The sequence below is a fragment of the Colletotrichum chrysophilum genome (genome assembly GCF_026319265.1).
Source record: "Colletotrichum chrysophilum strain AFK26 chromosome Unknown scaffold_58, whole genome shotgun sequence".
NCBI classification, from domain to species: domain Eukaryota; kingdom Fungi; phylum Ascomycota; class Sordariomycetes; order Glomerellales; family Glomerellaceae; genus Colletotrichum; species Colletotrichum chrysophilum.
The window spans coordinates 159,297-183,183 of NW_026517345.1; the positions used below are offsets into that span (position 1 = coordinate 159,297).

General features: G+C 55.8%; 5 protein-coding genes across 5 annotated transcripts; 2 read left to right on the plus strand and 3 right to left on the minus strand.

Moving 5' to 3' along the window:
• Positions 1 to 7,963: 7,963 nt before the first annotated feature.
• On the plus strand, positions 7,964 to 9,734 carry SID1 (PAK- GC kinase Sid1; the record flags this gene model as incomplete). Its single annotated transcript, XM_053180073.1, has 2 exons — positions 7,964 to 9,514; positions 9,639 to 9,734. 2 exons carry the CDS (start codon positions 7,964 to 7,966, stop codon positions 9,732 to 9,734), a joined length of 1,647 nt encoding a protein of 548 aa, XP_053035993.1.
• A 427-nt stretch (positions 9,735 to 10,161) lies between these two features.
• COL26b_007276 (uncharacterized protein) lies at positions 10,162 to 13,000 on the minus strand (the record flags this gene model as incomplete). The annotated part of the gene is made up of 4 exons (XM_053180074.1): positions 10,162 to 10,884; positions 11,061 to 11,307; positions 11,476 to 12,660; positions 12,885 to 13,000. 4 exons carry the CDS (start codon positions 12,998 to 13,000, stop codon positions 10,162 to 10,164), a joined length of 2,271 nt encoding a protein of 756 aa, XP_053035994.1.
• A 3,972-nt stretch (positions 13,001 to 16,972) lies between these two features.
• On the minus strand, positions 16,973 to 17,930 carry COL26b_007277 (uncharacterized protein; the record flags this gene model as incomplete). The annotated part of the gene is made up of 4 exons (XM_053180075.1): positions 16,973 to 17,331; positions 17,386 to 17,511; positions 17,568 to 17,691; positions 17,742 to 17,930. The coding sequence occupies 4 exons, from the start codon at positions 17,928 to 17,930 to the stop codon at positions 16,973 to 16,975; spliced, it is 798 nt and encodes a 265-aa protein (XP_053035995.1).
• A 1,446-nt stretch (positions 17,931 to 19,376) lies between these two features.
• On the plus strand, positions 19,377 to 20,981 carry COL26b_007278 (uncharacterized protein; the record flags this gene model as incomplete). The annotated part of the gene is made up of 2 exons (XM_053180076.1): positions 19,377 to 19,501; positions 19,556 to 20,981. The coding sequence occupies 2 exons, from the start codon at positions 19,377 to 19,379 to the stop codon at positions 20,979 to 20,981; spliced, it is 1,551 nt and encodes a 516-aa protein (XP_053035996.1).
• Positions 20,982 to 21,032: 51 nt separating this feature from the next.
• COL26b_007279 (uncharacterized protein) lies at positions 21,033 to 22,640 on the minus strand (the record flags this gene model as incomplete). The annotated part of the gene is made up of 8 exons (XM_053180077.1): positions 21,033 to 21,331; positions 21,389 to 21,402; positions 21,472 to 21,561; positions 21,620 to 21,687; positions 21,733 to 22,127; positions 22,305 to 22,469; positions 22,523 to 22,571; positions 22,635 to 22,640. 8 exons carry the CDS (start codon positions 22,638 to 22,640, stop codon positions 21,033 to 21,035), a joined length of 1,086 nt encoding a protein of 361 aa, XP_053035997.1.
• Between the last annotated feature and the right edge of the window lie 1,247 nt (positions 22,641 to 23,887).

Below are 23,887 nucleotides of genomic sequence, written 5' to 3' on the forward strand. Positions count from 1 at the left end.
TATTCCAGAGTTGATGAGGTGATTCAGGGAAGGCCCTTCTTGCGCGAGGGAGGGCGAGAGTGGTCCGATGGGTGCTTGTACGCGAAGCAAGCAGAGCTCTGGCATTAGTCTCCAGACATTACAAAAAGGGACTCACGTATTAGTCGGGCCCTCTTTTCAACGGAAACAGGCACAGGCACAACGGTCAATGCGCCCGGGGCCAGATGAAGACGGACCTGCAGAAGGAGGTCAAAGAGACCACGCGCCGGGGAGCAGGTCGACCAATGAGAAGGATGATGATTCACAGATCTGGTGGCTGCAACGGCGTGTTTGCTTATTTGGGGCGCTGGGCAACATGCCACGGGGGCAGGCGAGGGGTTGACACGGGGTCGGCTGCGGGCTGCCGGGCCTGTAAGATTGCAGCAATTACTCAGCCGGCGGGAAGCATACAGCGATTCTGCAGCGCAATGCAGAAGGGATGCCAAAGCTTTGGTTGTCGATGATGAATTATGAGCTCGTTCATTCGTGGGTGATGACGGCGTGTTGGTAGAAGACGGCTAGTTCCAAGACGGCTCGGCCCTGTGCGATGTGCCCCAGTCGACCTGTGCGTATGTCTGACAGGTGGTACTTTGGTGCAGGTAATGGATAGCGCCCGCGTGTGCGTGCGCGCGTGAAGTATGGGGAATCTGTGATGATGGGCGTGCTGTAATCTAAGTTGAAGATATGGGCTCGCTGGTGATCTGCTGCTGCAGATGCTACCGTCGAAGAGTTTGGTACGCAGTCGCGGGGGTGGTACTACGCGCATGTACTCTCTCCGCAGAGACAGCGGGAATAACAGCGTGAATATGACTGGATGCTGTCTGTTGCGCTTGCAGCTGTACAAGAAGGGCAAAAAAGAATAGAAGAGAAAAAAAAAGACCGAAGGGAGGGGGAGCTCGCTCTCGGCGGAAGCTGACCGGAGGTGAGAGTAAGGTAGCTAATTAGCTACCTAGCTAATGCTGGCCAGATGATGGCTTGCTTTGCCTCGTTGGCCGCTGTCTGCTGGCTGGGAGGCGCGGCGTCAGCTGCTGGCGGCTTGGGCGACTAAAACTCTTGCCTTGGATCGAGTCGCTATACCATCAACAAGGTAGTACCATCTAGGTCTGCATTGGTTATCCCCTAGTTTTGTGACTTGTCTCGTGGGATTTGATTCCATCACACATCCCACACGCGTTGGACACCGGGCTGGGGCCGGTCAAACAGAGGTGCTCCATGCTCCCGGAGCGGCATTACCAGAAAAAAACCGAAGGGAGGATCCAGGGCCCTGAGGGGCAGATCCGGCGCTTATGGCGTCATGGCTGGCAAAAAATGCGCCGCGCCATCGGGGGACGGACGCCGCTGTGGGATAAGCTTCGACGGCCCGTTCAGAGCCTTTTTAGCAACCAGGATGTCCGTCTTGGATCATCTCGGGAGGGACAAGATTTCCCAGACTTTGTATCTTGTGTTCTCGTGCTGCATCTTGTCCTACTTGGACGTGGGGTGCAGTGTAACTGTGAAAGAGTAACAGTGAGAAATGTCAAGCAAATTAAACGAAACATAACCGAACCAAACTGTTGCGGCGGCAGCAGCACCAGCTCCGTGGCGAACCCGCATGGCATAAAGTAGTGTGAGGCAAGGCATGACGAGAAACATCGCATGGCATGCCGTTGGCCGGCAGCCCTATCCGATCTTGTGGCCGGGAGACGCTCCTGACAGTGACAGCTGTTGTGCACCGTGGAGCCGTTGTTGGATTTGGATCGCTGGACATGCATCCCCTTCCGTATTTGTATCAAGGCCGATCACAAAGTGTCCCGACGTCGCCGGCCCCGAGCCGCTGGAGTGTTTGACTGGAAACTTTCTTCAACAATCGCCTGGCGGCAGTCTCCGGCGAGCGACGCACGATCTTCAAGGCTTAATCCAGAGTCTCCACGGGTGGTTATTGCGTCTCCAGCTTCGGAAATAGGCGCAAAGTCCCAAGACACTGGGGTTCTGCAGCATGGTGAAATATGACGGCGCATCCAGAACAGGCCATTCTCCCCCAGACGCCACGCCATGATCCGCATCGTGCTCATCCGTGTTCGCGGCGGGTGGCCGATCTCGTCTGACTGCCGGGCAACGGTTTCTGGAATCGGCAAACTCTCCGGGGACTTGCCTTTGGAGGGCATCCAAGATATGGTACCGCGCCGCGGAGCTCTTTGACTTTAGGGGGGTACCACTCACTACCACACCCTTTACATGTCGAGGCAAGAGATGAAGATGTATCACGTATGTACTTTGTTCGTCCTCGGCCGACCAAGAGCAGAGATGGTGGGCTAGGCGGAAATGCATCTCACCTGCCTGAGCCAGATGTTGATGAACGTGCGTATGAAGACGATGTGGCATCCGCCGTAAGCCCGGCGCCGGTGGGATGGTGCGGCGTTCTCTTTGGCTGTACGGCCGAGGCTAGAGGCGTTCAAGAATGGACTTTTGGGGCTGGACGGTTCCATGTGCGCGCGTAGGCGAGCTCGGCGGTAGCAGAACTGAGGCTGGTTGCGTATGGATGTGCGGCGGGCGACATTGGAGCAACATCCATCGGAGTTCTGCAGAGCCCAGACGACGTGGGGACCTGTCACAGAATCACAGGTCTCGTCACCTCTGCGGCCCGTCCAATGGAGGGATGGGCAAGGTGAGGTGTGGTCGACAGACCCGAGCAGCGTGGAGTGTGTGGCCCAGAGGTGGGGGCAAGCTGAGTCGAACGCAATACGTAATTCCGCGTGGATTCTGCGTGTACTTGAACGTTGAAGGCGTCTATTGTCAACGACTGGATGGAATTGTACCCGTAAGAAACGTCTGATGAGCTGATGAGAGGCTTTAAAAGTCACAGGTGCGGTGAGTGCGCGGCCGGAGCTGGGCGAGACAAGGTAAGGGCGTCGAAGGAATGCGGTCAATGGCTGCGATGTTCGGGATGCCGAGTATGAAAGGCTGGGATTCGAGCAGACAGCAACTGGGAACTCCCCAGGGCGTGGAGGTTTGCTTGCGGGTTAGAGGTCAGACCCAACAGTAGCCTTCAGACTCCATTGTCTGTTCCCCTCCACGGTGGTCGGAGGCACGGCGACGGCGTGGCATGGCTGCGAATGAATGGACTATGGGCCATGGACGAGCCAAGGATCGAAGGGTTGGATGATGTCGGTGGTGGTGGATAGCGCCAATGACAACGGGGCATAATGGATGGATGGATCAACTGGAGCTCCGCCGTTCATGGACTGGATCGAGAGACCAAACGGAAGGTCATCGCGGTCTTGGAGGCCTGGGTGTGGTTGTGTGGACGAAGCAGGTACTTGTTCAGTTCTGAGGGTCTCGAGGACCACAAGAGAGGGTGTGGACGGCGATGTGAGGCGATGTGAGGTGGGTGACAGCGACGGAGAAAGAGGGGAATCCACGAGGATTCTTGGCTGGAGAAGAGGGAAATGACATGGATGAGCATGAGGTTGAGCAGGGGATGTACATTGGAGGACGAGGGCGAGGACGAGGTCGAGGTGCATCGTGGTGGGTGGGAATCGAAGTGAAGAAATTTTCCACCTTCCCTGTCGCTGCGTCGTTTGGTGCGAGGAAGGCAGGTACCTGCTTCACAGTACCTGCCTCATGGAATATGACTACCTACCTAGTGTATGGGGAGGCAGGTAGGAGGCAGGTATTAGGTAGGAGGTATCCGTAGATGCCAGGCGTGGCTACCTATTTCTGTGAGATGGAACACTGTGAAGGCAGGCACCTCAGGCAGGGCAGGTGTCTGTCGAATTTTTCTTCATGTGCGCCTGCCTGCTGTGACTGAGGTGCTGGAAGAGACTGGAGGTGCCCGGTGGATGATCGTCAGTGGATGTGCAGTGGGTTTGGGCGCTAAAGGTGCCTGGTCTTAGCAGGCAGGGGGGCGTCTGCCAGGCATGAGCCCGGGTGTGCTAGGGCCATCGTGGCATCGCTGCTGGGCCCAATACAGCAGGTACGTACGCCTTACCTAATTGGACCCGGATCTTATCAGATTTAGATAATCAGATCATCAGATAACCTGCTCTAATTCGGCACGGCCACCTCTCTTAGCACCTCCATCGCTGATTCCATCCATGATCCAGCGCCTCCTCCAGTCTCCAGAGACACACACCTCACACCTACGTACCGAAATTCGCGCAGCGGCTCCATTGCAACTTCATCCGTCCCCAAAATACTTTCCATCATGAGCCGTACATACCGACCTGTATTCGTACCTTACCGACCGACCCAAACCCCAGCGATGGAGTCCTCCTTCCTACCCACCCCTCCAAACTCCGACGGGCCATCGGGCGACGAATGCCAATTTTGGATGTTGCTCTGAGAGCGCCCCAGCCATCTGGTCTCACCTCCGCCGTCCCAGTCTCCATCTCGTCGTCTGAAGACATGTCCTCACCGAACGACCCAGGGTCGCCATGACAAGATCTTTCATATTGCTTCGCACTCTATCTCGGTCCAGCCTACGGAGCCGGCACTCACTGCCGTCCGGTCTCCGGTCGGTCTGGTCGGGTACCCGATGGGAGGACGCGAGACAGCTTTGTCGCTCGGATCAAAGAAAGAACACCACCACTGCGCCAGGTGCGGGACAAGGTACTTCCCTCCACCCCAAGCAGTACATGCAAAAGTACTTGATTATCTGATCCATCTTGTCAGATTAGATCCTCACCACATCATCTTTAGCGGGGGCGAAATGCTGCACAAGTCCGCATACACTACATGCTGCGCAATCCCACCATGCTGCTACAGTGCTACCTACGTACTCTACCACGACTACCTGGCGCATCATGGTGTGCCCTACACCATTTTCTCTCCCTGTGAAGAAAAAAACAGGTACCTCTTCGACGGCACTAGAGCCTTTCGGTTCGGAGAGAGTGGCCACTGACCTGCCAGTCATCGCTGATGATGGCACAATGTCACCCACCAGGCCAACGCCCACCCCTGGCTCTTTGGCTTCCAGTCCCGAGGTCTCTTCGTGAGCCCCTGGTCCTTTTGCCCGCTCTCGGAGCAAGCTCTGCACCTGTCTCGACTCATGTTTCTTAGTGATCCTGCCGCCTCCACATCGCATTCCATCGCATATCGCAACTGCCCCGGTTCTTCCCACCATCGCACCGCCGTCAAGCCGACCTCTGCCCAGTGCTGGCTCCTCTTGTTCACTGCAGTCAGGCACTCTGCCAGCAGGCTACCTGCGGATACTTCGTACCTTATGCGACTCTGAGACGCGACCTGCCGCCTGCCGCTTGGCTTTCTGCATCGTTTGTTCGGGTCCGCCAAGTTCCTCGACATCAAAACCTCGCACAAGTATCGTCGACCAAGGTATCCGTACACCAGCAGAACCGAAACAGCAACGACTCATCCGCCACGACTCGACTCGCGCGCCCGCTGATGATCCCGGCTGTTTTAGTGTACGAATACGTAGGTACTTGTACCTGACACAGACACCGACCCGACGAGCATTAGCGTCGAGGTTGTGCGCTCTCGATCAGCTCGTGGCTCGTTCGGTTTCTCATCTCTAGCCCCGGGGCGCTGGACGAGATTGACAGATTTGATCTTATCAGATCCGAAGATAACCCCGAAATCGCATCATGACCCCTCCCACCCAACTCCACCCCTCGTGCAAACTGTTCATCATCGACACTATTTTTTTTTCATGAAATTTTCCTGTCGTGTCTGGTTGTGGCTTCTCGTCTCACCCCTCCCTCCCTGTACCATCTCTTTTTTTCTGCTGCCCTTCCCACATCGTCTTCTCCTCCTGCATCTGGTCCCGTCCGATTTCTGCATCACGACCAATTCGGAGTGGGCCGGCTAGCACCATTGATCTGCATCGTCTTGGAAATGTCGGGAAAAGTCCTCGTAAACCGACGGCTTTGGCTTCCTTGACGCGGACAGTTAACATGGCCGAACATTCCATTCGTCTGCAGTCGGATCCTTCGCCTGCTTCGTCGAACAGTCTCACTGGCTTCAGCCAAGGGTCCAGAAACGGCGGCATTAAACAAGTGCAAGCCATCTCATCATAACCATCGCCAAGTCCAGCATCTAGTCACGTACTACCGAGACAGGACTGCAAGGCAGTTGATCTTAATTCAAGCCTAACAACGCTGCGCCTCACCATCACAGACGCGGCAGAGAGAAAGGGCTTCAGGGTCCAGTCTAAATCCCCTTCCCATGGGCCATCCGCACCCCCGCGTTGGGCAAACTGTTCGTCAGTCGTCCGCGCCCTGGGCAACTTTTTTTTCCTCTTTCAAAAATTGTCTTCTGTGCCTCCGGTCCATCCCTCCCGTCCGCTCCACTCCTGTGGCCCGGCACATGCAAAGCGAGATGCCAAGTCCTGCGACCGCCGCTCGCCGTTGATGCTACAGGCCCAGGCACCACACCTTTTTCTTGTCAATCACTCACTCTATTTTCTTCCTTATTTGCCTCATCGATGGCTCACTGCAACATTCTTCTCCGTCAACCGAGGAGCGGATTTCCGTGTGTACTTACACCACCACACCAAACACATATACAGCACACCCACAGCTTCATGTACCTCAGAAGCACGCGGGCTTACTTACTACTGGTACAGAGTAGTATGGCCCCAGCCAGACAAGAAAAAAAAGAAAAAAAAAAGAGGCCCCAGTCGGTCCCCATTCATTCCCATTCCCAGCCTTGGACCCAGACCCAGTCCTCCCAGGGCGTCCCCTACTAGCGAGCCCATCTCTGGAGTCAGCCCGTTGCGACTCTGTCCCTGGCCCCGACCCCTGGATGTGGAAAGGCTTCCGTTGTGGATGGCCTCTTGCTTTAAGCCGAGCTGGCGCTACGCGAATACCTACCTTCCTACCTGCTCAAAATACACCATGTGGTAATACCTCGCCCAGGTCTCTCTCTGTAGTCCATGTACGAGTATGTACTACTCACTGCCCCCTCCAAGACCAGCTGCTTGCAAGGGTTCAGGTGCAGGGCCGCAGGCGTTGTCCGGCAGAATGACAGGATCGCAGCATCGACGTTGCCCCATTTGAACGAAGAACCGAATGTTGCAATTTGAGTTGACTCCTCCAAATGCGTGTAGTTCCAGTCGCAGTCCCCAGTCGCGATCCCAGGTTTGGGTCAGAGAGGGCGTGAACTCGACGGGCTCGACGGGCGTGTACGTTGCAAAACACCACCACAATGTACTTGGCCGTACAATGTGTACCCGTACCCATCAGAGCAACGTCGTGTCGACAGCTCCGAGGACGAGGGACGAGGGTCCAGCAGCTGTTCGTCTGTTCGTTTGGGTTCGGTCGATCACGTCGCCGCAACAGATGGAGGTTGCCATCGGCCTCCATCCGTCTCTACATATTAGCCCCTCGATGCCCCTCCACCTCCGATCAGTTTCCTGTTCTTGTTGCGTCTCTTCAACTCACACTTCTTCCTCCGTCCTCCTCCTTACCTTTTCAGATCCGCATCTTCAACAACCTGCGGCTTCTTCCATACCTCTCGCTCCAAGAACAAGGACCCTGAATTTGCCTCTAAAAGCGCCACCTATTGCAAGTCGATGACGAACAGTGTGGCTTGAAATCTGCAGCAGCTACAATCACAAGGGAAAAACCGGCGGAAAAAAAGTAATACACCCCCCCGCACTTTCGCACCCGCATCCCACTTTCGCACCGGGCGTGGTCTTTTTTCGACCGTCTAAAAAAGTAACGGAATCAAGGTCAGTTGATGCTCCCACTCCCCGAGCAAAGCGACAATGAGCTTTCCCAGAGCCATGAAGCTGACATCTTAAAGCGACCGGTCTGCCCTCTCAGGTTTTCCGGCATTGGCATATAATCTGCGCGTTTCGACCGTCGAGACTTTGAATTACCTGTTAACCGCCCCGCGCGCGCGACACACATACACACGTACACGCACCTGTGACCCTCGTCACTCACACACACACACACTCATACTCTCAAGTCACATACCCCTCCTCACAAAATTCAACACCCCCACCATGTCTCCTCACTGCGACTCGCCGACCAACGGCTCCGACGCCGGTAGCGGCTTCTCCCAATACAACGGCAACGGCAATGCCTTTGCCAATGGAAACGGAGCTGTCCACCAGAACGGCAACGGCGTGAACGGCCACTCCAGCGGCATCCAGAGCATCAAGCAGTCCCCCTACCTGCTCCCTACCGACCCCAGCGAGATCCACGACCTCATCTGCTGCGGCTTCGGCCCGGCCTCCCTGGCCGTCGCCGTCTCCATTAACGACGCCCAGGAGGCCGGCCGCCAGCTCACCGGCAGCGCCGCTCCCAAGGTCCTCTTCCTCGAGAAGCAGCCCGCCTTCGCCTGGCACCCGGGCATGCTCCTGTCCGGCGCCAAGATGCAGATCTCCTTCATCAAGGACATGGCCTCCCTCCGCAACCCCCGCTCTCAGTTCACCTTCCTCAACTACCTCCACTGCAACAACCGCCTCGTTGAGTTCACCAACCTCGACACCTTCCTCCCCGCCCGCGCCGAGTACGAGGACTACCTCCGCTGGTGTGCCTCCCACTTCAACGACGTCGTCGAGTACGGCCGCGAGGTCGTCTCCATCTCCCCCGACCCTGCGACCGAGGGCGGCGTCAAGGTGTGGACCGTCAAGTCCCGCAACGTCAAGACCGGCCAAGTCTCGTCCTACCGCACCCGCAACGTCCTCATCGCCAACGGCGGCCAGGCCAACATCCCCAAGGTCCTCCCCGCCAAGCACCCCAAGATCATCCACTCCTCCCAGTACGCCCAGCTCGTGCCCCAGATCCTCAAGGACAACTCCCGCCCCTACCGCGTCGCCGTCATCGGCGCCGGCCAGTCTGCCGCCGAGATCTTCCGCGACATCCACCGCGCGTACCCCAACTCCAAGACGTGGATGGTCATGCGTAGCAACTTCCTCAAGCCCGCCGACGACTCGCCGTTCGTCAACTCCATCTTCAACCCCAGCTACGTCGACGAGCTGCACCCCAAGTCGCAAGCCTACCGCCGCTCCCTCATCAAGGAGGCCAAGGCCACCAACTACGGCGTCGTCCGCCTCCAGCTCATCGACCACCTGTACGAGATGCTCTACCACCAGAAGCGCCTCCTCGGCGTCGACGAGCGCAAGTGGCCCCACCGCATGCTCTTCGGCCGCAACATTGTCCAGGTCAACGAGAGCAAGGAGACGGAGCGCCTGCAGATCCACGTCCGCAGCATCGAGCACAGCGGCGACGGCCTAGAGGACGGCTTCGTCAGCCAGCTGCCCGGCGACGAGATCCTCGACGTCGACCTGATTGTGGCCGCCACCGGCTACCAGCGCAGCGCCCACATCGACATGCTCCGCGATACCTGGAGCATGCTGCCCGAGCTCACCCCGGCGTCCAACTCCGCCGACCGCGAGATTGTCGACGGCTGGGAGATTTCCGAGGGCGACGCCACCTCCGGCTCAAGGAAGCTCGAGGTCGGCCGCGACTACCGCGTGCGTTTCGCCCCTGGCACCGTGGCGCCGGAGGCTGGTGTTTACCTGCAGGGATGCAATGAAATGACCCACGGAGTAAGTTTTTTTTTTTAATTTTTTTTGCGCCCTTCGTCTCACTATCAGTCCCTCCCCCTCATTCCGGATAAGAGCTTTGCCCCCACAATTATGACGAACACGTTTGCTGACGACTTCCCAACAGCTGAGTGATACCCTTTTGTCTATTCTTTCTGTCCGATCATCCGAGATCGTCGACTCTATTTTCTCGACCCCCAAGGCCAAGGCCGTTTCCAACTAGAGGGAGATGCCAATTTGGTTGTGTTTTGTTTTCCCGGTGTTCTGTTTCCTACCACCCCATCTTGTTAGAGAATGTATTGCATTGGCTGTGATAGAATGAGAAGAAAGAGAGGGGAAGAGAGGGAGAAAGAGACGGCTTACTGTATGGGATCTATTGGGACATGGGATGATGTGCTGACGAACATCTCTTTTTAACGTATTTCAAAGTCGGGCTTGAAAAAGACATGGCGCGGAGTTAAAATTCATTTCGTCTATTTCATACTCGAAAAAAAGATCTTAAAAATATGCAGACTGTTCCAGTTGCGGTTTTGTGCCCAGCTTCAACCACACTTCTTGCGTGTGGACGAGAATCACGACGTAGGAAATCATCACGAACGTTTGGCTTGTCTAGGAACGTTTGAACTTTATTGTATCTTGGACCCTCTTGGTCATGGGAGATAGCTATTATTACTGTATACTTGCAATTCGTTGTTGTCCACCCAGGTCATCAACTCCTGATAGACCGCATCGCCCTCATTCGGGAACGTCTGCTGCTGCAGCGGCTGCTGGTGATGGTTCAGATGGAGATGGTAGTCCCGCGGGCCTGCAGACGTCGGTGTGCTACTGCTGCTGGTGTTGCTCATCGCCACGTCCTCGGGCGCGAGACCGCCGGGGCCCCCTACCACGCCACGAGCAGCAGCGGCGACAGCAACAGTGCCACCCGACGCGGCGACGACGCCTTGAGGCGCCAGCCGAAGACGCTGGATGAGCGACCTCAGGTCCTTGAGGACGGTCGCGCAGTCGCGGGCGTAGTTGCTGCCCGTCTTGGTCTCCTCGTCGAATATGTCAATCGCAAAGTTGACGTCGTCGGACTCGGCGGACGGGGACGGCGGCGGCTCCTGCTGCGGCGGGGGCAGCAGCTCCTCGAGCATGAGGATGATGGCGGCGTTGAAGACGTAGTGCAGGCCGGCCTGCAGGAGTTTTCGGGTGCGTTTGGTGAGGTCGAGGAGCCAGCGGGCGAGGTGAAGGTTGCGGTGGGCGGCGTCGGAGCACTGGTGGATTCGGGCGGCGTGGTGCTCGATGTTCCACCGGCCGCCGGTCGTGATGTAGCGCTCGGCAAAGGCCTTCTTGACAGCTACGAAGAAGATGGGCCGCAAAAGCAGGATGAGGTGCTATTTTCGAACGACGAACCCCGGTTAGCGGGCTTTCCGTTTGGTCTCTTCGTATTCCCCTTTGGGGAGGGGGGTAGACGACGAGAAGAGGAGAGGAGGGAACGTAACATGTGCCGAACCCGAGTCGAGGGAAGCGAGGAGGGGAGGGGCATTGAGCGGGATAGAAACAAGCTTACCTGATTGTATCCCATATGCAGGAGACAGCATGCGGGATCGGGACTTCTGTAGTCGGCCGGCATCTGCAGGGTAGGGGGTAGCTGGGAGAGCCAGGTTTCGAGCATCTGCAGCGCTCGCTCGACATGCCGCGCCGCGCCGCCGGGTTGGTGGTCGTAGGGGGCGACCTTATACGTGTTGCACACGATGTGGCCCGAAATGCGGGCCAGCTGGACGTGGGCTCGGAGGCCGGCTGCAGGGGGGAGGGAACTGCATGGGTGAAAGCGCGCGGTGGCGGTCTTGTTAGACATGGTTCTCGTTCGTTGGTCGGAGCTGGGCCGTCATCGGAGGCGTGCTCGTCGGACTGCCGGGGCAGGGAGGGAGGGAAGAGGAGGAGGGGAGGGGCAGAGGGGGGGCGGGCGGTCGGTTCAGACTTACGGGGCATCGTTCGGTAAGGAGACGCGGACTGCATCATCCATGATGGTCGGTGGCCGGCCCATCAGACAACTCAGCCAGCGGTCCAATATGTAGAGTGTCCAAAAGACTCGTTTGCCGCGCTCGTCAACCCAGCCACGGTGAGCGCCGTGCATCATGGAGATGTGCATGGCGTTGCTCACGTACATGTACGCGGCATCGCGGCGGTTCATCTCGATGAGGTAGAAGCCCATGAGGGCCAGGACAGCCACGTCGCTGATGGTCCAACTGGTGATGTCGAGGGGGTTGCCGAGTAGGCCACGGGCACGGGAGAAGAGGATCTGGCTCAGATCTTCGGGCTTGGGCATGCGGTCAGGCATCGTGTTGGCCTGGCAGGCGACAGCGAAGGCGGTATGATAGAAGGCCAGGTGACGGTACTTGTCTAGCATCTCCTGGCGGGAGGTGCCTGGTGGAAAGGAGGCAGGATTCGGGTCGACGGGGACGGAGCCGAGATCGCCCCACCAGTAAATGCCGCCGCAGGGAAATGTGCCGTTGCCGTCCTGGATGAAGTAGCGGAGGTCCTCGAGCATGACCGTCATGTCGGAGCGGGGCGGCAGAACAAGCGGATCGACATTTGACATTTCGTAGATCGGGCGGGAGTCGTATGTCTGGTAGCGACCGAGGGATGCCAAGAAGGTTGAGCCGTTGTTGGCGGACGGCGACAGCCAGGGCTTGTTGAAGGCCAGCGGGAATACGGTGGACATGAACTCCTTGAGATAGTCGAGAAAGGTGGCGCCGGAGGTCTCGCCGAGAAAACGGGATCTTCCGTCCGGGTCAGACAACATTCGGCCGGCGGTCTCGGCCTCGGCGTCGTTGGCTGCGGCCTCGTCCCGGTAGAGCTGTGCCGGCTGCTGCTGCATTGTGTGCGACTGCGGCGGAGTGAAGGATGAGCTGGAACCGGCGCGGGAGCCGGTCGGGTCGCCGCCTTCTTGCGCTATGAGGTGCTGTCTCTCGGCGGCGTCGGGAACCTTTGTCTGCAGGGCCCGTTCCAAGGCGTCGCATTTCCGCCGCAGGTCATCCAGCTCATTACGCGAGACGGTGATTTTCTCGATAAGGGCTGGATAGACGCAATCCCGGGACGAACCGCGGCACTGGCGGCACGGCCTCTCGCCAGAGCATTTGATGCGGCGGACGTTGCAGCTGTTGCATCTGTGGATAGAGTTCGTAAACAAATCTTGTGGACAGTGAAGGGGATATTGGGTGAGAGTGAGCGTGATTGTGAGTGTGAGTGAGATCGAGCGTGAGTGTGAGACGCTAGACCAATGAGATGCGCCGATGAGATAAAGCGCCAGGGGACGACCAGAAGGCTGAGACGAGAGACAAGAGACAAGAGCCTGCAAAGCAAGGAGAGAGGGAGCATGGAACGAACTTACGCTGTGGCGACGCGTTTTCTCTGCTCCGGGGCTACCTTGTGTCGTCGCGGGTTGACAGGCAAACGGGAGGATCCACGGCTTGGGTTTTCCGTCTGTTGCTGCTGGTGCTGCTGCATCCTGGTGACGCGGGATAGTGAGGCCGCATGTCACCGTCGCCGGGCCTCGTGCACGGAAGTGAAGGCGATCCTGATGGATGAGAGGAAGTGAGTGAGATGGACTGGAGAAGCTGTGGTGTTGGCACTGAGTTTGGTGGTTGTCGGTGTCGGTGTTTAATGGTGCGAGCCAGCTACGTCGCTGCGTTGGTTGTCGTCGTCGTCGTCGTCGTCGTCAGTGGGCGTTGGTGTTGGCTCCTTCGGCGGCTGTTCTGTTCTGCTCTGCTCTATCTCGCTTGTTGGGATCCGCTGATGAAGGATTTGACGCCGAGATAGACGGCTCTATGAATCGCCGAGGTAGCTCTCTCACAGTAGCACAGTAGGCACCTGTACTACAGTTCCAACGTTGCCGTAGTCGTCGTGGCTGCTCCTGCTGCTGCTGTTGTTGTCGCCGTTGTCGTTTGGCCTCCTGCCCTAGTCGCTGAGTTCTGGCTGGCTGTGTGGGACGTCAGAAGGGTACCGGACAGATTCGGTCGCTTGCTACAAAAAGCTGTTCCGGGGGAAAGATTGGTGGTGGGCATGGCGTGGAGAATTGAGATTTTGAGAGTGTCCGTTTCCTTGTCGCGACGGAAGCGCCAGCGGCACGGTCAGCACCGCCAGCCAGCCAGCAGCATTAGGAGCAAAAAAAAAAAAAAAAAAGGGAACACTGGGGGCCGTTGGAAATGGTCAGCTACCTAGGTTCAGGGGGGGTGAGGCAACGTGGGATTGGGGATTGGGGGTCGGAAGATACTCCGTGTTAGGCCTCCTCATGTGATTTGTATGTGATGTGCTAACGGCCAGCGGCGGTGCACTAACACGAGCTTCCCTTGCCTTGCCGTGCCTCGCCTTCACGTTTCCTTTGGGGGCCGGAGCTATGCCACAACAGAACCACCACAAGGCAGACTGCTGCATGCCTTTTTTTTTTCTCGACTGCGGCCCGGGTCGTCGTGTCCAATGTCGGGTCTGCGGTGTGCTTACTGCATATCGCCCATCCATGGGTAGTTGGTGAATGAAGAGCCTGCTGCTGCTGCTCCGCTGCAACATGCATGCTGAGCCTGCAAGCCTCGCTCGGTGAATCACAAACAAACACCATACACCAAACACCCACCAGACCGACCGTACGGATACATCCATCCAAAGGGAGGGGACGCGCTCAATCAATCACCCCGGTCATGGAAGGATACCCCAAGGCGGATTCGGGGGCCGCTGGCCATTGTTGATTGATTCAAACCCCTGGGAGCTGGCATGATTGGGACACGACACATGCCACCTTAACTTCTGAAGGTAAGGCCAAGGTACGGTACTTTACAGACCTTACTTGCTATGCAGTGAGAAGTACAGTAGCATCTGCATCCGTATGCGTGCGTCTGCAATGCCTAACGTACCCGAACGGTTCCCCAGAGTCAGCAAACCAGCGTCCAGGAAAACGGAATGGAACATGAAAATGGAAGCCCCGAACCTCGCTAGAACTCCGCCACAAACGTCCCATCTTCACCGTCTTACGTCGCCTGTTCCTCTCCTCTTCTCTCTCCTCTGTCGGCGGGTAATGTTCCTACTCATTCTCCCTCTTCCCGCCCAGTCAGAGTCAGAGTCAGAGTCAGTCAGTTGCCTCTTCTCGTCCGCCCAGCCACCATTCATCATCCACCGAGTCCACGTGCAACGGATGGTGGGAGGGCTCGTTGCGAATGGCAGCATCTTCACCTCATGTTTCCACTTCTTTCCGACTTTCTGTCTGACAATCCCGAAGGCCATAGCTCGCCGCAGGTGCCAGCAATTGGTTGCCTTCTCATGCCCTCCCTTGCCCTCCCCTCCGTGCTGCTGCCGCCCAACCGCCCTCCTCAGCGGCTACGGCTACGGCTACGCTACCCAGACAGGCCAGACACGAACGCTCGCTTACGCGGGAAGAGACACACTAGTGACGCTCCAGACTCAGGCCGTCCTGTCAATCCTGTCTATCCTGTCTGACCGGCAGCAACAGCCCTGGAAACTTCGGCCGATTGCGCCTCGGGTCGGTGGAGAAGATGTTGTGCCTGCTGACCTTCAGCATGGTTCACTTGCATGTCCGCCGTGCTATGCGCCGTTGTCGATCCCTCTCCCTGCCCAGGCGTCTACTCTTCGTGCCTTTCGCACACGACTCCACGGGCTCTGTGTTGGGAGGCACGCGAGTTGGTTTCCTCGCTTAGCGTGCGTGATGCCGCTGCAAACTTTCAGGGATGTCCTGACCACGCCAGATAGGCAAAACTCTCAACAGCAGCCGTGACAAATTGAAGGGGGAAAAAGGAAAGAGTGACTGGAGAAGCCATCGCCAGCTTTGGGAGGCTTCTCAAAGGAAAAATGTCGAGAATCTCTGCCAGCATAATCGTCTCCCAGTCTCTGGTCTCTGGTCATCTCATATCTCTCAGTCTCAGAGACACAGACACAGAGACGCACGCACATGATACATGATACACAAATCGTGGCTGCTGCCCGCGCAGGAAATGCTCCGGCCCGTTCCTCTTGCGCACGGAAAAATTCGAACCAGTTCGCCAGGCTGCCTGCTGAACATCAAACTCACTAAGAGGGGTATCACACCCGATGATGGAGGCACATCAGCCGCCAACATGAAGACACCAGCTGCAGACTGCTGCAGGCTGTGGCAGGCTGTGGCAGGCGGGACGGATCACTTCCTCAGGCGGCGAGCCAAGCGTCCAAGCTGACCTCGCTCTGACCACAGTTGCGTCTGATGCTACCCTGCTTCTTGGGCATTTTCGCGTGCTCCGATCTGCTATTACAACTGAGTCTCAGTCAATAAATGGCTCCCAGGGACCACCAGTAGCCACTCACAGCCAACGGAATTCCGTTCCGCCATCAAGATAAGCACCCTCTCGGAGGAGAGCTGTAATACAGCTCAGCACCAAGCTCCAACGCAAGGGCATTAATGGACCATGGCTTCCAGGCAAGACCGAGGTCCTCGGACTCGACCTTCCCGCTTGTCTTGATCGCAAAGGGCTTCTTGATGATTATATACCATGCTTGTAGGAGCTTTCCTGACAAACTCCTAAAGGCAAGCTGATCGTAATTGAAGACTGTGCCGATGCGCGAATGAGGACCTTCTTAAGCTTGACTTTTACAGTGCAGAATGAAAGGCCGAGCAGCCTCCCATGCCCACAGCTGCGAGAGTGTTTCGCGTTTTCTTCTCCGGGTTGCACGAATTGAATAGTAGCTACACCAGCTCACCAGATGGATGAGCAAGTGCTGGCTTAGTGTGCGACATGAAGATCATTCGTGTGGTCCAAAAAGCGTTGGTGAAGCTGTTGATCTAGACGGTGCGGCCGGAAACCCTGTTGAAAGTGACACGTCAGCGCTATTTTCTATGAACAGTTTTGCCTCAGAGTCAACCAGAACGGCACCAGGTGAAAATGCAACGTCTAGAACCCTTGCGTGCCATTGACAACTTCCCTAAGACTGCCTATCCTCTTCCGTCATCTGTCGACGTATGAGCGCGATGCTCTGGAATCGCCATCGTCGGGACCTGGAGGGCTGCTGCATCAGCATCTTTGCGCACATTCCCTTGAGCTGTCGAAGCATCCATCCTGGACTCATTGGCCCACGTCGATGGACCATGCTGTCTCCGCTAAGGTCGCTGCATAGTCGTCGCCAGCTTGCAGCATATTTCTATCGTTAGACAGTCAAGCGCTGGCGTATTGTGAACTTGGGATAGCCTGAGTTGGCAAACAACAGGGTACGGATATCGTGTTCAACATTGGAACATCTAGTTGGCTTCTATGGGACAACAGTAGCCTTTGCCTCCGCTTGACGCCCAAAGAGTCAGCAAGAAGCAAATCGATCAGAGGTCCTCGGGCAGGGAATCTTTTCATTGTTGGGAGCTTACTGGTTATTTCGACATGCGTCTGCCCATCCTTGGCGTCTGCAATCTCTTCAACAGTTCTATACCAACCGGTTTCAACTCGGCTCATCTCAGAGTTGTGCAGGCTTCTCGATAGCCGGGAATGTTGCGTAAAATGCACCCATAAACCTGAATAACAAGTCCTCCCTCCCCTCGGGTGCGGTTACGAAGAGTCCGAAAGGCTGTCCGTTAGTCTCGAGGTTCCCCAAAGGAACGGTCGCGATCGGCCATCCTGCGGCCCCCGCGAAGCCGACGGCGATGGAGTCCGAAGCGGACACAATGACGTCCACTTGTGCTTCTCGCATGGCCCTTCCCAGTCCGTCAATGCCTGCAAGCCGTCGAACCTCAGAGACCGCTGCCTGGTGCTCGGCTTCCGTCATGGCCGTTGCCGCGACTAGGGCTGCCTCAAGTTCTGTCTGCGTTGTATGGGCTTCCATCTCATTAGCACAGCCGCTCTGATCCCCTTTACAGTGGCAACACTCACGAGGAGGCAAGGCTTCATCCGCATGGTCTTTATTCCAAGCAACGACATCCTCGAGAGTTTTAATATCTCCGGTCTCAGGATCGAAATTACCGGCGAACTTCTTCACCTGAGACGAGAACTCATGGTCTGTGATGTGAGCATGACTGCGAGCAAGATATCGAGATGGCCTCAGAGCAACTCACAAGCGATGGTGTGAAGTGTCTGCTTGTCGTGGATGACCGTATCGTAGGCTGGTAGCTCGATAGGATACACGACGCGGGCTCCGGCACCACGCATCCTGTCCACTGCGTCCTTCCAAGAGGCTCGCTGAAGTAGATGTCAATCTCAGGATGGGTGGATGACATTAGAGAACCTACCACATGGGAGTGCCCCCATTTGTTCACCCCAGTCTCATGAATGCCCCAGAGAACGTCGGCAATACCCACGGAAAGCCCCTCCCAGCTGTCGCTGACCTCGAATTTTGGGATGTCGCCAAGGGGACCCTCAGTCTGGGTACCTACCAGTATCTCGGCGAGAGTCACCAAGTCACACGGATCCCTGGCCATTAGTCCGATACTGTCGAAGCTGGAGCTCAACTTGAAGACCCCATCCGTCGGTATCAAGCTTGGCGTGGGCTTCATAGCGTACAGTCCCGAAAGGCTTGCTGGGTATACAGTCGAGCCGGATGTCTCTGTGCCGATGGCCAGCGGACAGAAGCCGGAGGCAATGGATACCGCCGACCCGGATGAAGAACCCCCAGCGATCTTTCGCAACTTAGCTCTTGCTTATTTCGTCCCTATGATCCTCACTTACTGGTTGTTCGTTTTCGGAAAGACCATCACGGCGGTATGGTGACTTCGTCTGGCCACCAAAGGCGCTCCACCCCACCGGCGTATCATTAGATCTGCGTCCGTCAGCAGCTGATGGTATCATGAGAGGGCAAATCAAGCACTTGAGACCACAGAACTCCTGCATGCTGTCAGTATAAGGGACTTATCCTGTTTTCAACTTCGCTTACTGTCATGTTACCCTTCCCAATAATGATGAGACCGGCGTGAAGCAGTTTCTCGACCACCGAGGCATTATTGAGTGCTGTCATCGACGCGAAAGCATGGGCGCCAGCAGTTGTAGGCATACCCAAGTCCTTATGGGTAATGAAGGTATCCTATGTATGCATCAGTCGTCTCAATCTCTATAAGGACGTTATCGGCCATCTCACCTTGACCACGACAGGTATCCCATGCAGTCTACTCCGGACATGTCCCTCTCGTCTCTCCTTGTCAAGCTCATCGGCCCTACTCAGAACTACGTAGTCAGGGCAGACTCTTATCAAGGCATTCAAGACTCCATTATGGCTTTCAATCTGTTGTAGACAAGCCTCAACCAGCTGCCGGCTCGTAAGTGACCCAGACACAAGCTTCTCTTGGAGGCTTAAGGCGGTGGAAAATGTGAGCGTTGTTGCAGGCGGAGCCATGTCGAAAAGGAGCTCACGGAGCTTCTATGGGCTCTTTTCTTCTGATTTAAGGTTCTTTCAAGGCGTCGACAAATGAGCAGTTTTGTTCTATGTTGCGGTATGCTACAGGAACTTTTGTCATCGATGCCCCTCATTTGGATGAGAGGCTACAGCGATGTGTGGGCCGCTTTCAACCCTTGATCTATCTGCCTAATCCATTGATAAGCAGCAACCTACTTTCCAATGTCAGCAATCATAGCTAGAAAGATTACAAAACTTCATTCCTGAAGCTTGGGTGGCTATCACATGGGAGTTCATCCAGACCTTGGATGAGTGACGCGGGGGCCTAGACTGGCACTCAGCTGGCACCGCCTGGCCACACAGCATCATTCCCCGACCGGCCGAGTGTCTTCTGATGATGACCTCATACGTCAGCCAGCTCGGCCGGGAAGCCACGCGGCGCAATGGCATCAACCATGCATCAAACACGCTAGGGCCCTTCGATCAAAGACACCGACCGAAACGGAAGCAAGAAGCGTAGAGAAATCAACCCGAAGAGATGGATTCAGAGCCAAAGCCCATGACCCGCCGCACCGTCGTCTCGTCTTTCATCTTCAAGTTTCCTCCAGACGGCGGTCTTCAGGTCGCCTTGTTCCGACGGAGCGATAAGGTGCGGACGTACCAGTAAGTTTCTATTACCATGCCATGGAGTCATCAGATACTGAGCAGTTCCCACAGAGGTCGTCTTGCTCCCGTATCGGGCAGTGTGGATAAGGAAGACCCGTCGCCTCTGCATGCCGCATGGCGTGAGATCAAGGAAGAGACGGGCTTGACGCCTGCAAATCTCACGCTCTGGCGCCAGGGCAAGGACTACCGCTTCGCCGAGGAGAAGATTGGACGCGAGTGGATCATCCACCCGTTCGCCTTCCGGCTCAAGTCCCCGGATGACGAATCTCGAATTCAGATCGACTGGGAGCACACAGGGTTCCAATGGTTCGATCCCCATGAGGTCCGTGATGTCGATGAGTTTGGAGGCGTGCCACGGCTAGCAGAAAGTCTGCGTCGGGTATGGTTCGAGGTCGAACTTGGGAACAAGAGGGGAGAGATGCTCAACCAGGGGTTGCTGGCCCTGCAGAGGGACCATGAGAGTGGAGCGAGACAGCTGGCCGGCAAGGCGCTTCAGATCCTCATCAGTTTGATCAAAGAGGGTGACGAGTCTTTAGATCAATGGTGGAAAAGCGCGAGGCTTGCGGCGTGGCATCTGTGGAAGAACGGGCGGGAGAGCATGGGTGCTGCAATCCTAAATGTGCTCGTGAGGTCGCTGGCTGTCATCGAAGACGAAGTGAAGAGGGCTGATGAGGTGTCTCCGGAATTCCTGAGCACTGTTACTGGAAAGTTGCAACAGTACGCGGCATCGAGGGATGAATCCGTCGACGATATTTGGAAATCTCTGAAAGGCTTCCTCCAGGAGAACCACGACTCCGGGAAGCCGATTCGCATCCTGACTCTTTCGTCTAGTTCGACAATACTCGAGTGTCTTCATAGAGCCATCTTGGGCTTCCGCTCCGAATTCGACATCAGGATCCTTGAATCACGCCCACTCTTTGAAGGGGTCTCGATGGCCTCGAGACTAGTTGGCCGTCTGCAAGAATCGGGGGCTGAAAGGGAAAAGAAAGTCGAGGTATCCATTTATACCGACGCCGCCGCTGCAATTGCCAGCGAGGCCATCGATTTGGTCTTCATCGGCGCGGACTTGATTGCAAAAGATGGGTCGACGAGTAACAAGACAGGCTCGCTACCGGCAGTGCTCTCGGCCAGGCACTGCGCTCCCCATGCGAAGGTGTTGGTACTGGCAGAGAACGAGAAGATTCTACCCTATGAGCCACCCTCGCGTGAAGAGAATGACATCGAGGAGGTTTTCGTGTCCTGGAGGAGGGAAGACTCCCTGCGGGAGGCCACATCGACGGTGCTTAGCTATTCACAGAAGGGAACGCCCGAGGGTCACGGTCTGCAGGCGACCGTGAAGAACGTCTACTTCGAGTGGGTTCCTACGACTCTCATCGACGGGTACATGTTCGAAGATGGACAGAAGGGTGCACAAGATATCTCGGCTCTTGCGGATCATATTCGCGGCGAGGCAGATGCCTACTTCGCCAACGTCTGATTATAGACATTATGGGACGGAACATCAGCCATCCATGTAGACGGCGATTCATCAAAGACCGTAGATGAATGTCCACTTTCTGTCGGCGTACCGCGTACTGTCGACTCGCTCCCTTTCAATGTCTTCTGAAGTCTTTTGTCGCAGAATCTCAATCTTTCTCCGGTTGACCCGTACCAATATGAATCTGTACGACAGATATCCGACGAGGGCTGCTGCCACGAAGCCCAAAGTGACATAGAAAGGAAGTCTGTAGTTCGGTTTGTAGCGATCGCGGTAGAGCTGCGCCCCAATCACACCGGCGAGGTTTCCGAACCCGTTCGCGCCAAGGACAATGGCTCTCTTCCCAGGCTCTGTACAACCAAAAGGGTTAGCAAGTTTGCAATGCAGTGCGAGGCTTAGATCCATACCTGGGTTGTTTCCACTCAACCAAGCAACAGTCAGGGGCGCAGCGACATAGCTGCCAAGTAGGAGCACGCAAAGAGCTGCATACTTCCCAGCGTGTGACTCAACGGTGACCGTGGCGATCAGTCCAACGAGAGCAATCACAATTCCTCCCACAATATGATATCCACGTTCCTTGCTATTTGAATGTTAGCCAACACAATCCGCAGTACCTAGTGGAAAAGCGAAAGACGCACTGGTAGTCCGAGCTCAAGGCAAACAAGTACAAGCCAAGAGCGCCGCAAACATACGGTGGAACGGACATCTAAACAGTTAGCAAATTTCACATAGTTGTTGCATCAAAACCTACCAAGTTGGCCTGTATGGAAGAATATCCAAGCCCCTGCACCACGAGTGGAAGAAACACCGAAAAGGCTTGTCCTGGCACGCTGGCGCAGATGTTGAACACCAAAACGTACCAGAACTTCCAGTCTCGAAGTGTCTCGAGGAAGTCTCTTTTCTTCAAGCGTTCGTTTTCGATGCCGTTCTTGCTGTAGGTGTGCTGGACGAAGAGTGCATTGTCCTGTCTCATCCGTTCTGCTGCAAACTGCTGTTCGTCCGGCGTCAAGAACCAAGCAGATCCAGGACCCGATGGCAGGAAGAACCAAGCTATAAGGCCAAAGAAGATGGTCAGAGTTCCCTCAATGATGAATAGGTATTGCCAATTCTTCAAGATTCCGTCGCGCAAATGGAAGACGCCGTAGGCTGTGAATTCATTAGCACCTGTTGACTCTTTACAACTCGACTTCCACAAATTGGCCGCACGTTTCGGTCGTTTCCGAGGCACTTTGACAAACAGACGCCCAGGGCGGATCGTTTAGAGGCCTTCGAAGTGCATCTTGAAAGTGCAGCACAGCGACGAAATCATTTCTGTCAACGTACCAATTGCTCCAGAGAAAGCCCCCGCAACGGCATATTGTCCGTAGAAAAGACCGACGCGAACCGCGAGGTCGTATCTGCAGTAGAAGAATGACAGATAGGCGACGGCAGTGGGATAAAAACCGGCTTCGAAGGCGCCGATCAGGAGGCGAGTGGCAATGAGTGCATCTGTTTACGCAGCAATTAGCCAATTTCCAACAAAATCGCACGAAATAACTGACCTCGTCCTTTGATGAAGGCCTGGACCAAGGTGATGAACCCCCAACCGATCTGTCGTTGCCAAGGTTAGCAAAACCTGCGTTTTTCGGGTTGTGGAGGTCTTGTGTAACCTACCATCATAATGGGTATCCAGTGCTTCGCCCCAAGCCATCGACCAATGGCTGCCGAAGGAGGTTGAAACACAACAAAAGTAATGAAGAACAGAGATACCGCTAGGTTCAGATCATCTGGAACAGCTCCAATGTCCGTGGTGAAGCCTTGAAAATGGAATGCAGTGTCAGTGATCCAGAAAATGCCTCGATTTCAGGGAATGCCTCAGCAAACTCGGTTCAACATACCTTGGGTTTGTGCATTTCCCACATTTCCTCTATCAAGGCCATTGAAAAGATAGAGAATGGAAAGAAGAGGGAGCAGAGAAATATCCATCTTCCGATTAATGCGTCGATGCATGGCAGCTTCGTTGACCGGCTCAAGGCCATGGTCTCCTTGGACACGTAGGGGCTTGCCATCCGAAAACCAGGAGATAGTCTCCTGGGTCTCGGCGCTGTTGGACATTCGGCTCATCTTTTTTCTTTGCTTTTTCCGTTCCGTTGATATCAGTCTCGTAACTGCTGGTTATTTCCAGGGGCCCCAATCTCCAATCTCCCTCGCTCCGGAGCGTCCCTTTATAGCCGACAATTTCATGGGCAAATGCGGCTCGTTCACGACACGGCGTGCTGGCGGGAAAGCCTGTCTCTGCAAAATCGAAATTTTGAGCCTCATCTGCCTGCTTCTGTCGTCATGGCAATATTCGATGTCATGCTAACAGTCATAAGGCAGCTGCTGCGGTCATGATTTGCCGTGCTCAGCCCTAAGAGGCTCATTGTCTGTAGAGGGTGCCTTGAATGCAGAATGCTGGACGGTGAGTGGTTAAATGGAACAGAAATGGCAAGTGTACCACATAAGCAGACAGAAGGCGGGTTTCAACCAGTCTGCGCTGCAGGTGTCTTCGTTTTTGGCCTCTTCCCCTCCCAAGAGTGGAGAGAGTCAGATCGATAATTCGGTGAAAGGGGATGGAACCATAAGTCTTGTCCGGACTCTCCGTCAGTGCATCACGTCAGTCGACGCCCGCTTCAACGGTTTCGGCCATCTTCGGTCTACAGGGCTACTGCACAGTACTTCTCATCTAACTGGAGAGCCCGGCCACGAGACGGGGGCCTTCAATGTCTTTTGGCCCCCAGCGGCATTTCGTCCGTGTGGGACCACGGCCGGCCAGAGTCACCCACGCGCCGTTGCGCGCACCCTGCCCCCAGCTCCGAAGGGGGGCATTAGCTTCTTACACCGTTGGAGAATTTAGTCTTTGGGCAGACTCAGCCAGGCCGTTCTAG